Consider the following 13,287-nt stretch of genomic DNA (forward strand, 5'->3'; position numbering starts at 1 on the left):
AAAGGTATCTTCTCAGAAAAAATAATGGCATTTTTATACAGAATGAAATGATATGATAGAGGTAATTCAGTCAGGAGACAGAGAGCTTTCTGACAGAGAGTCAATTAAGCCTATAATCCTTATACAAGATCGCTCGCCTGTATCATTGATAAGGACGTTTGGGTTTCATACTTGGGATATTTATATGGTTTCCTGCCAATGCTGCCCAACATACAGGGGCGACCCTCAAAGAGTGCTGGTCCTAGTTGGTCTTCTGTAAAAGAGATAAGGTTGGTAATTGACTGTATTAAGCTAACTAGAGCTGCAGGTCCAGGTAATATATTAGCTGTTTTAATCAAGACAAATAGTGAGTAGTCAACTAGAGTATATTCTTGCTTGTTTGGTTGCATAAGCACAACAGGGCTTTATGCCCCTTCGTGAAGGTGTTGCATTGTGAAACTCATACTAAATAGTTGGTTTTCTGTAATAGAGATAAGGTCGGTAGTTGACCGTACTAAGCTTATTAGAACTGCCGGCATAGATAATATACCAGCTGTTTTAATCAAGACAAATAGTGAATGGTGGACTAGGGTCTATTCTTGCTTGTTTGGTTGCATAAGCGCGACAGGGCTTTATGCCGCTTTGTAATGGTGCTCCATTGTGCAATAAAAAACAAACATTTGCAATGCAATGGGTCTCACGTTTGCTTGAGCTAGAGCAATTAACATTGTAAACTCCTAACCGGACTTCTCTTGTCACATAAACTGAAAATGAAAAAAAAACTGTTTCACATAACTAACTGGACTATTCTTGCCATTTAAACTGAAAAGTAAAAGTTTCACATAAGCGAGCTGACGGCCGCCATCAGTGCAAAGCAGACACACAAAGGGAAATAAAAGTTCACTCGTAGTGAAACCTATCGGCAAAAGTGCAATTATCCATGTAACCGGCAAAAGTGCAATTATCGACGTAACTGGCAAAAGTGCAATTAGTCTTGTAACAGGGTCGATGTTATGCAACACTCTTGACTTCTGCCCAGTGAGATTGCGTTGCGAAAAAAGATAAATAGTAGTCCGGAAAACATGGAGCCTCCTATGTTTTCAGTACTTGGTAGCTGCGCTCGAGGAGGGCTAAACACCGGAAAAGGCATGACTCGTGCATGCCTTTTACTATTGAAAGCAAGCAGATTTTAAAAGGCAAGTTCACAAACCAATGAAAGAAACTGACGTGACATGGGCGTGGTTTGAAGCCCAAAGAGAGATTACAAAACGGGACGGAGGGAGCGCTTTGCGCTCGCCCACAAAAAGACCATCTACGTCTTCTTTTGATCCTTGGCCTGCACATATTGTTAAGAAGTTGACTCCTGTTTACATAGCTGCCCCAAATGACATCTTGAACAACTTGTTAAAAACTGCAATTGTTCCAGATGAACGCAAAGTAGCTACTGGTATCCACTCCTCCAGTTAACATAATTTGATGTGGGTGATATAAAAAAAAGTTCATCTCTATTCCACTAGTGCTTTACTCAGCTAAACCACTTGAACAGGCAGTATAGGCCAATGTCAAGACTTACTGAGAGAAATGGCCTCTTGAACATCATCCAGTCAAATGTAGACCTGACCAAAGTATGGATGAGTAGGTTCTCTCAACTGTGAATGATTTGTGGCAGGTCATGAATGGTGGTGATTTCGAGTTGTTGATCTTGTTAGATGTTTTTTCTGTCTCAAACACCATTGACCATGACCTCCTACTGGAGAAACTATTGATACTGACTGTCAAGGACAGGACTTGGAGTGGTCAAGCTCTTTTTTGCCAAAAGGTCTCAACTAGTGACCCTTCCTCCTTTTTACTCTGCAGCTTGCTACATCAAATAGGGTCTTCCGCGGAGATCCATTTTGTCACTACAGCTTTTAAACTTATTTTTGCAGCCTTTCATCATAGTATGAGAGTTGGCTCGAATATGTGTGCGTGATATAGCTAGCTCATGCTTGGCATGTCGACAGGGGGAGAGTTAGATCAAATGTCTCTCCTCACTTTGTTTGGCCTTAGTTCGGTGGTCGGATGTCCACCAAGGTTTTAAAGCCATACCCTTCCAGTGCTGAGATTTTGTTGAAATCTCTTGAGACCTCTATTTCAGCCAGGGTGATTTGGGCAGAGATAATGAGCACAAAACTCTCTGCTTTTAGAGCAGTATACAATCTGGTCCTGTGATGGATTGCAGTCTTACGCTACAGCCATTTGCCTCTCCAGTGCAAAAGAGAGTTTCCTCTTCACCTAAAAGTTTTGCACAGCCGTTTTAATTCTTAACTGTTAGAAATGGGGTTTCTGGTTGACAGAGGTATGTTATGTTATGTTATAATTGCTTATATAGCGCCTAAACTGCCCAGAGGCCTCGTAGCGCTTATACTGCAACACAAACTTGTCACTGTTCATATTCATATAGGAATTAAGCTTTAAATAGCCAGGTTTTTAAGGCCTTCCTGAAAGGAATCTCTTGTGAATTTAATCTAATATCAAGAGGAAGGCTATTCCAGAGTATAGCACCTTGATATGACAAAGAGATTTCTCACCATCTTACTTTCTTCACTGTAGGAACTATGACCAGCATAGCTGAGGAGGATCTGAGAGGTCTGACCGGAATGTAAACAGATGCCAGTGTTTTGAGAATTTCAGGGCCCTGATTGAATACAGCTCTATGAATATGGCATAGAGCCTTAAATTGAATCCTTTTATCTACTGGGAGCCAATGTAAGGAAGAAATTCCGGTCTGTATGGATTGTTGCTTAGGTGTATTTAGAAGCAAGCGTGCAGCTGCGTTTTGCACCCTCTGTAATCTTAGTATCACATATCTTGGTGATCCTACAAACAGGGCATTGCCATAGTCAAGACGAGAACCTATCAGTGCCTGAATAACCAATCTCCTGGCAAGAAAAGGCAGTATTGTTAAAACCTTCCTCAAAGTCCTGAGCAGAGCAAAGGAGGTTCCAGCTACTCTATTAGCGTGTTGTGACATTGAGAGTTGGGGGTCCAGCCATACCCCAAGACTTTTAATAAGACATTTAGGGGGCGGGAGAGTGTGGTATGCACCCTGATCAAGCAGGACCACAATCCTGGTCAGGGTAAGTCACAAATACACCCTACATTAACCAGTGCTCACCCCCTGGTAGCTTTGCACAGAGTAGTCAGGCTTAACTTAAGAGGAAATGTGTAAAGTATTTGTGAAACACTTCAAACAGCATAATAGTAAAAAAAACACACAAAAAGATACCAAACCTGGTTAGAAAAATAGACCTTAATTTAATAAATATAACAAGACCAAAATGACAAAAATCCAAGAAGTAGAACTTGAGTTCTGAATTTTTAATGAATAAAATGTAAGATAGTGCTTAGAAGCAAAAAGTGCCAATCGGGTGAAATTTGGACATGCCGGACTGGGACAAAGTCAAAACTTCAGGCCAACTGGGATAAAGCGCGGTTTAGCTACAGGGACCCTGTTGTACCCGCTGAACCAAAATCCTAGTGTGGGAGCGTTGTATTGGTTCTGAATCACGCTGCGATGCGTCAATTTTTCACACGCAGTCAAGGACATCCATCGAAGTTCCCCACGCAGCGGTGATGATGTGTTGGTGCCATGATGTGATAAAGTCCGGGTGCAGGTGCCAGCTGTGCAGATGTCAAGGTGATGCGCTAATTCCAGTCAGAGCAGTGGCTGCGATGTGGAGTTCAGTGTCGTCATCGAGGCTGTTGTCAATGGGGATGCAGGGACCTTGCAAGGAAGGAAATGCCACAGTGCTCGTTCTGAAAGAGATGCACCAGTTTTATCCATGCACCGGCAGAGATGCAGCAGTTCTGACTACGCAACGGTGGAAATTAGGTGGTTCGGCTGGAGAGGCACCTGAAGATCTACTCCCAAGGGCCCAGGACTGGGGTGGCACCACTTGACAGGCCAGGCTCACAGCTGACAGAGTCCAGTTGCCGTGCTGGGTGAGTTGGAAGTCTTTTATGTCCCTGAGACAAGGAGACCAGTCAACTGGTCATTGGAGTCACTCTGGGTTGGAGAGATTGAGGTCCAGTCCTTCTCACCCAGAAAAGGAGGCCAGGAGGCACGAGGTCAGCACAGCCAGGCAGCGGTTCTTCCAGAGCAGCAGTCCAGCATAGTTGCAGTCCTGTAGCAGGACAGTAGTCCTTCTTCCTGGCAGGGTATCAACAAGTCCAGAAGTTTACTGAGTTTGTAGGGTCAGAAGTCCAGTTCTTATATCCAGTGATGACTTTGAAATGGGGGAGACTTCAAAGATGGGCTTTGAAGAGCACAGAGGTCCTCCCTTCCTGTTGTGGCTCCAGACTCAGTACAGGGGTATGCAGCCCTTTGTGTGGGGACAGGACACAGCCTATTCACTTGTAAGTGTGAGTCTGTGACCAGCTCATCCCTCCATCCTGTCAGAATGGCCCATCAGAGCCCATCAAGTCACACCTAAGCACCCATTGTGTGTGGCTGTGTAGAGGGAATGCACAAAGCCCAACAGTCAACCACCCCAGACAAGTGATCAGAAATAGGCTGCGGGCACACACGGCATCTTCCTAAAAGTGGCATTTTTCAGTATTGTAACAATAAATCCGACTTTGCCATTAAAGAGGCTTTATCATTACAATTCCATAGATACTAAACAAAAGAGATCTACTTCTTCTCAATCAGAAATTACAGCATACTAAATATAACAGGGACTCCCCAATGTAGTCCTGAGAGATGGGAAGGCCTCAAAGTAGTAACAAATGTGGGGGGGTTTCACTACCAGGACATGTAAAACTAAAAGGCACATGTCCTACCTTTTAATTACATGGGGCCCTGCCCTATTGGCTACCTAAGGCCTACCTCAAGGTGACTTATATGTAATAAAAGGGGAGTTTAAGGCTTGGCAAGGGGTTCTAAATGCAATGTCAACATGGTAGTTTCAACTGCACACACAGGCTCTGCAGTGGCAGGCCTGAGACTTGTTTAGAGGGCTACTTAAGTGGGTGGCAAAACAATCAGTTCTGCAGGCCCACTAATAGCATTTAATTTGCAGGCCCTGGGCACATGTAGTACACTGTAATAGGATCTTATAAGTAAATTAGATATGCCAATTGGGTATATGCCAAACAAACCATGTTTTAGGGAGAGGGCACAAGCTTTTTAGCCCTGGTTAGCAGTGGTAAACGGCACAGCATCCTAAGGCCAACAAAAATAAATTCAGCAAAATTGGAGGCAAGTAGGCAAAATGTTTGGAGGAAGACCACCCTAAGGTTGCCGGGTCTAACATTAACCCTCCTCTGTACATTAACCTAATCAATGCCAGTATCCTGTCTTGGCTTCACTACAGAACAGCACTTATTTGGGGTACTGAATCTGCTGCAACTATTTCAAAATGCAGGAGCTTGGTTGGTGATCAGTTGCAATAAATAAGACTAAATCACAAACATGCTGAGATTCCTTTCCCAATTATATGTTTGTAAAAAGGTGGAATGTACAACCCTTACCATAGTCCAGGATGCCCGGCGACTGAACAGAATTTTAAAAGCTAAGTGCAGTTGTCACGTGCCCAATAGAACATAAAAGTTGGTTACCTTGACACTCAGATATTATTCATCTGTATCGGTTAGGATGGACAAAAAGGGTCTTTCCTGTTGCTGCAGCAAAGCTTGGATCACTTCCTATATCCAGCATATGGAGACCCCTCTCTGGAATTTTAGGAAAGGCATTGAAATCTGGTTGTCCCCCTGGAATCTGTTAGAACTTTCAGATGTATTGTTCAGACCATCACACATTTTCTCATTGGCTGTACAAGATAATTATAACAATACTACTGCTATGATAATGAGAATAATAAATTCAATATTATTATATTATAATTATCTCTATTTGTTATTGTTGTTATTATTAACCCCTATGGTGCCCTGGACGAGCTGGTCTGGCCCTCGGCCACGATTGTTGTGTGCTGAGGATGAGACCAGCTCATCCTGCACCAGGCCCACAGAGGGAGTGCTAGCACTCCCCCCAAGGGCCGCCCGCCCACCCCTCCCAGGGCAGGGAAGGAAGGGGAATAGCTTCCCCTTCCACCCCCAACCTCCACCTCCCCAGTGACGTCTGATGACTTCAGCGCTCAATTGCGAGCTTACCTCATCAGAGGCTGCCCCCATCGCGCTGGAAGCTCAGCTACCAGAGCGACTGGAAGAGAAGTGCAAAGCATTTCTCTTCTGATCGGGGGGTGGGGGCAAGCAAAGGCATGAAAGGAAAGGAAAGTCCTTTCCATTCATATCTCTTTGAGCATTTCTGCAGCCTGATCGTGAAGTGATCGGGCTGCAGAAATGACCACAAGACACCAGTGATTTAGTTTTTATGTTTGTTTATATTTGTTTATGCATAAGGGAAGCAGCCCCTTTGGCGAGGGCTGCTCCCCAAGGGGGGCATTTTTTTAAGGCCCTTTCTGCCCCACCTCGGGGCAGAAGCCACTAGACGCCAGGGATGAGTTTTTAATTATTTTTTACATGTGGGGAGTGACCCCTTAGGCAAGGGTCGCTCCCCTGGGGGGCAAATTTATTTAAGGCCATTTCTGCCCCCCTTGGGGACAGACCGGACTATCTTTCTTAGGCCAATCTGCCCCCAAGGAGAGCAGAAACCACTAGACACCAGGGATTTTCTTTTATTGCGCCAATTTCACGCTAGCAGAGAGACCCCTTAGGCAAGGGTCCCTCCCCTGGGGGGCCAATTTATTTTAGGCCATTTCTGTCCCCCTTGGGGGCATATCGGCCTATTTTACTTAGGCCGATCTGCCCGCAAGGGGGGCAGAAACTACTAACCACTAGGGATTTTTGTTTTTATTTATTTTTTACAGATGGGAGGCAACCCTTTAGGCAAGGGTCGCTCTCCTGGGAGGGAAATTTATTTTAGGACATTTCTGCCCCCCTTTGGGGCAGATTGGCCAATTTCTATTAGGCTGATCTGACCCCGGGGCAGAAACCACTTAGGCACTCGGGAGTGATGTGTGTTTTGTTTAGGAAGGCAGCCCCTTGGGCAAGGGTCGTTCCCTATGGGGGCACATTACTGTGGCCATTTCTGCCCCCCTTGGGGCAGATCTGCCTATTTTTGTAAGGCCCATCTGCCCCCAAGGAGGGTAGAAAGCCCACCACAGAGCAGGAAAGATTTTTTTTCAAAAAAAGAGGTTGGTGGTATGGCCGTACCCCCTCCCCAAATAAATGTGGATAAAGTTGTTCTGCCCACCAGTGGGCAGATGTGGCAATTACCACCGGTCCACTCCCTGGGGCTGCAGAAACCCTACTAGACGCCAGGGCATTAATAAAAAAAAAATTTGTGGGTGTTGGCTACCAACCAGTATGAGCATGGTTATGGCCCCAACTGAATGGGTAACAGTCTTTCAGCTCTCCCCCCGCATACTAAAACATCTTATCCCACGGCAAGCAAGAGGACATTTGATTATTTTGGGTTTCGGTTTTACATTTGGGCCATGAGAGCTTGGCTAACTCTCAAAATCGTCCACTGGGAATGACGAGGGCTGCACTTTTTGGACTTTGGGATTCTGCCATGTAGAAAAATCTACATACCTAGACCCATCTGAAAACTAAACATTTGGATGGGTCCAGGGTGGTGTGCTTCACATGCATCCCACACCATTTTCTTGCCCACAATGCCCTGCAAACCTCCAACTTTGATTGAAATCACACATTTTCCCCACATTTTTGTGATGGAACCTTCCGGAATCTGCAGGAATCCACAAAATTCCTACCACCCAGTATTGTTGCATCTATACCGATAAAAATTCTGCCCCACTTGTCAGACAATTTTTTTTTTTTTTTAAACTGACTTTTTGGACCCGCTTTGGTTCCCCCTCATTTTCGACATGTTTTTGGCTCTTCCCTTTCACAGGCACTTGGCCCACCTACACAAGTGAGGTATCATTTTTACTGGGAAACTGAGTGGAACATTGGGTGGTAGGAAATTTGTGCCGGTGAAGGGGATCCCAAACAGAAATGTGGGAAAAAATTTGATTTGTTTTAGCAAAATTTCAGGTTTGCTGAGGATTCTGGGTGAGAAAACACTGAGGGATCCACGCAAGTCACACCTCCCTGGACTCCTCGGGTATCTAGTTTTCAGAAATTTTTAGGTTTGGTAGGTTTTCCTGATGGCTGCTGAGCCCAGGGCCAAAAACGCTGGTGACCCCTGGAAAAACAGGTAGTTTTGTATTTGATAATTTTGATGTGTCCACATAGTGTTTTGGGGGGATTTCTTGTCACGGGCACTAGGCCTACCCACACAAGTGAGTTAACATGTTTATCGGGAGACCTGGGGGAAGGATGGGTAGAAGGAAGTTTGTGACTCCTCTCAGGTTCCAGAACTGTCTATCACCGAAATGTGAGGAAAAAGTGTTTTTTGCCAAATTATTAGGTTTGCAAAGGATTTTGGGTAACAGAACCTGGTGAGAGCCCCACAAGGTACCCCATCCTGAATACCCCTAGGTGTCTAGTTTTCAGAAATGTATAGGTGTGCTAGATTTCCCTCGGTGCCGGCTGATCTGGAGGCCAAAATTCACAGCTAGGCACTTTGCAAAAAACATGGTCAGTTTTCTTTGGTTCTTTGGGAAAATGTGATGTGTCCACGTTGTGTTTTGGGGCATTTCCTGTCACGAGTACTAGGCCTACCCAAACAAGTGAGGCACCATTTTTATTGGGAGACTTGGGGGAATGCTGGGTGAAAGGAAATTCGTGGCTCCTCTCAGATTCCAGAACTTTCTATCACCGAAATATGAGGAAAAAGGGTTTTATTTGCCACATTTGTAGTTTTGCAAAGGATTCTGGGTAACAGAACCTGGTGAGAGCCCTACAAGTCACCCCATCCTGGTTTCCCATAGGTGTTTAGTTTTAAAAAATGCACAGGTTTGATAGGTTTCCCAAGGTGCCGGCTGAGCTAGAGGCCAAAATCCACAGGTATGCACTTTCCAAAAAACACGTCAGATTTCAATGTAAAAATGTGATGTGTCCATGTTGCATTTCCTGTCAGGGGAATTAGGCCTACCCATGCAAGTGAGGTACCATTTATATCGGGAGACTTGGGGGAACACAGAATAGAAGAACAAGTGTTATTGCCCCTTGTCTTTCTCTACATTTTTTCCTTCCAAATGTAAGACAGTGTGTAAAAAAAGACATCTATTTGAGAAATGCCCTGTAATTCACATGCTAGTAGGGGGACCCCGGAATTCAGAGATGTGCAAATACCCACTGCTTCTCAGCACCTTATCTTGTGCCCATTTTGGAAATACAAAGGTTTCCTTGATACCTATTTTTCACTCTTTATATTTCACCAAATTAATTATTGTATACCCTGTATACAATGAAAACCCATTGCAAGGTGCAGCTCCTTTATTGACTCTGGGTACCTAGGGTACTTGATGAACCTACAAGCCCTCTATATCCCCGCAACCAAAAGAGTCCAGCAGACGTAACGGTATATTGCTTTAAAAAATCTGCCATAGCTGGAAAAAGTTATAGAAGAAAACGTCGACAGAAATGGCTCTTTTTCACCTAAATTTCAGTATTTTTTTTTATTTTAGCTGTTACTTTCTTTAGGAAAACCTTGAAGGATCTACACGAATGACCTCTTGCTGAATTCAGAATTTTGTCTAACATTTCAAAAATGTTTACCTGTTCAGCTGTGGTTTCACACCCATTTCTGGCACTAACTGGAAGGAGGCTAAAAGCACAAAAAATAGTAAAAATGGGGTATGTCCCTGTAAAATGCCAACATTGTGTGGAAAAATGTGGTTTTCTAGTTCAAGTCTTTCTGTTCCTGAAAGCTGGGAAGATGGTGAGTTTAGCACCACAAACCATTTGTTGATGCCATTTTTCAGGGAAAAACCACAAGCTTTCTTCGGCAGCCCTCTTTTCCCATTAGTTTTTTAAAAAAATTGAAATCTTTGCAGTATTTTGGCTAATTTCTTGGTCTCCTCCAGGGGAACCCACAAACTCTGGGTACCTCTAGAATCCCTAAGATGTTGGAAAAAAAGGACGCAAATTTGGCGTGGGTAGCTTATGTGGGCAAAAAGTTATGAGGGCCTAAGCGCAAACTGCCCCAAACAGCCTAGCACCTGAGGGGGAAAAGGCCTGGCAGCGAAGGGGTCAATATTATTGTTGTTATTATTGTTATTATTATTGTTAGTGGTAGTAGTAATAATAATGATAATAATAATAACAACCATCATCATCTTAATAATTTATTTTTTCAATCTCTCCGTGCTGCTTTCCAACAGTTTATAAGCACTATAAATACCCATGGTACTATGCGCTGTAAAAAATTGCATTACAATATAACGTGACATAAAATAAACTAATATAACACACTGTGACAAACTGTGTTATAATAATGAGATATAACAAGACATAACGTGACATAACATAAGTTAATAATGCACTCTTTATTTCAGAAGAAGCTTCCAGCTGAGTAAGTTGACAGGGCCCCTTCATGGAGTAAATACTTTGAAAAGAAATGTTTGGAATTGCAATCTTAATAAAAATATTTGTAGAGCAAATAAAGTATGAACTTTAAATAAAAAATACAAATGGAAAAATTATAATCTGCTAATTTTTCTCCTCTAGGCATATCAGTGGTACCGCAATTCCTATCCCAACGCATTTCTTTGTGGTGCTAACCAGCTGCAGGAACTCTTCCTTCACGCCTCTCAGCTGTGCGGGCTCCCTCGATGTCTTGTCCTTCATCATTCCTCACAAGCCCGACAACAGTGAGAGCTGTGCTGTGAGTATTCAGTACAAAACTATGTGCCCTAGTCGTAGTCTTCAAGGGCCTTGTTTTCAAGTTGTCCTAATGTTTGGTAGCTGCAGTTTGAATCCACTTGGTGGTGGTGGGGGATGGGGTGTAATTTTGAAAATCTACCATCAGCCTGATTTACAGCTGCTACCAGGAAGGGGTGGGAGGGCATGGGGCAGCACACAGAGTGGGGGGGACAATAATAAAAAAATAAAAAAATGTACCTGCCGTCTGGGTGTACCACTGCTCCCGCAACCTTGGTTCTTCTTGTCTTCTTCCTCCCCTTCCCACTCAATCCAGACACTTCTCTCATGCTGTTACCCAGCATGTGAGAAGTGCCAGGATTGGCCTGAGGGGGCTGAAATGCTGCTCGGGGAGGGAGTGAGAGACTGAGCTTGGTCTCCACCCTGCTGTGCAACACAGCCGAGTGAAGAGTTCTAAGTGTGCATGTCAGTTTGGCTGGCCTCAGATGGCCGGTCAAACTGACATGGGCACTCAAAAGTGCACATATCACTCCTCCTCCCCTGTTGACATGGAGGATGTTGGTCCCACCCCACCCTAAATAAGTGGGAAAATAAAGTGATAATAAAATACTTTTCTTATCACTTTATTTTTCTGCTTTCAGCAGTGGGGTGATGCTCCTCCATAGCCGAGGGGCCTCCCCTGGTCAGCAGTAAAGGGAGATGCAAGTAACATCAACAGTAAATACTCACATTTAGATGTTGATGTATGCATGTATGAATTACGATTGACTTTCAGATTACTGCTAAACCGACCATGTGATCTTTGGGGAGCAGAGCGGGGTTTCTTATTCCTTGCGTCTCCCTTTAATGGTGTGGCATTATCTCTGGACACACTAGAAAGGGCAGGGCCCCCTCCTCAATACACCCCTTCTATTCTTGCATTTGTGTACGGTATGAATCTTTGACAGGAGCAGATGAATATTGTTAGCGCGTCAGACCTTAATAAGTAAACTTACAAGGGGACACGAATAGGTCAATGAAACTTTGGACTCTCAATTAAGATGATCCCACTATAACTCCAGTACATGCAGATCAAAAATCACTAATCAATCAGTAACATCAATAATCAATGATAATCAATAACTTTAATAATCAGTGGAGTCAGTAATTGTCACACTCCATGACTTTTCAGTCATGAATAACCACACCTTTTAGAAAAGTTTGAATATTTACTTCCCTTTATTAACAATGCTAACGTCATGTAAATTAATCTCAAAATCAAATGATACACATACAGAAAGAACACTGGATGTCCAAAGCGACGGAAGAAACATAATCTAATCAAAACTTTAACTACGATACATTATAAGGTTACGGTGCAAATTAATAACAAGGACAATTGCACACACGATATCACATATGATTAGATTCAACAAAGAAATTCATCAACCGGTATTCCCTATTGGCAGACTTTTCATTAGAGAGAAATCCTTATCTAGCATCAGAATAGCATCAGCATGTTGGGCTTCATGCAAAAAAAATTAGCAAACACAAATTTAGAAAACATCTAACTATGGCTCTATCAAACAGTGCGGCTGGTACCTAGAAAGAAAAAGCAAATAGGCAAAACAGACTCATGAGTACAATAATACTTCTCCTCAATTGGATTGGCAAGTTAAGATAGTCTTCATCATCAGGACATCAGTTCATTCAGGATTCAGCATCAAAGTTCAGAAACGCAAAGCCTTTAAGCATTAAAGTTAAGCACCTCTCTTGTCAAGATGGAAAATGGGCAAGAATGAGCTCAGTGGCAAATGCAAAATGCTTGTTTCTTCTCAGTGTAGTCCCATTAAGTTAAATTCACTAAAACGACTTCCCAAATCCCTATTGGTCAAAGGATAGCATGTTCACACTTTGTCTAATAAAACTAAAACTCCAAATCTATGAATTCTACCACTACTCTGGTCACATTTCACTGATTGGGTTTTCCTGCAATGTCCTCATCATCTGGCTCGTCAGGTAACAATATTGTTGCAGCTTCTACTCCAGTCAGTGTCTCCATTGTTCTCCTCCTGACAAAGTCAGTCTTACACACATTACACACATAATGTAACATTTAGCAAGAACAGCATCTTCCAGCAGTCGGTTCTCATGAGAAAAGGCTTTTAGCTCTGAGCACATTTAGACAATACAATGGAAAATCACAGTTTAACTCTCTAGGACAGCCACTTATTAAAAGTTAAGAAATACAGCTTGATGTGAGGCTGGGCAACTAGGCCAAGACTCTCACTAAGTTAAGGCCTGCAATTAATAAAGCTAATACATAATGTATAACCCTTAATGTGACATATCACTACATTAATCAAACATATACTCAATATTTCATATTAATACTATTATTAAGTACACTTCGTGAATGTTGGGGGCCACTCATCGTGATCACATTTTCAAATGCATGCTTTATTCTTCTACGTTATTATATTTTCTACACAAATCCATTACTCATAATACATGAAACCCATTAATAATTTTTTT

At 43.0% G+C, this 13,287-nt stretch overlaps 1 protein-coding gene across 2 annotated transcripts in view; it reads left to right on the forward strand.

Annotated features, from left to right (window-relative positions):
- ENPP3 (ectonucleotide pyrophosphatase/phosphodiesterase 3) overlaps positions 1 to 13,287 on the forward strand; it is a 709,815-nt gene that overhangs the window by 649,496 nt on the left and 47,032 nt on the right. For both annotated transcript variants that reach the window (XM_069235161.1, XM_069235162.1), the window contains exon 25: positions 10,621 to 10,777. In XM_069235161.1, the coding sequence (XP_069091262.1) occupies positions 10,621 to 10,777 (157 nt within the window). The remainder of the gene's footprint in view (positions 1 to 10,620; positions 10,778 to 13,287) is intronic.

The sequence above is a fragment of the Pleurodeles waltl genome, chromosome 5 (genome assembly GCF_031143425.1).
Source record: "Pleurodeles waltl isolate 20211129_DDA chromosome 5, aPleWal1.hap1.20221129, whole genome shotgun sequence".
Lineage (NCBI taxonomy): Eukaryota > Metazoa > Chordata > Amphibia > Caudata > Salamandridae > Pleurodeles > Pleurodeles waltl.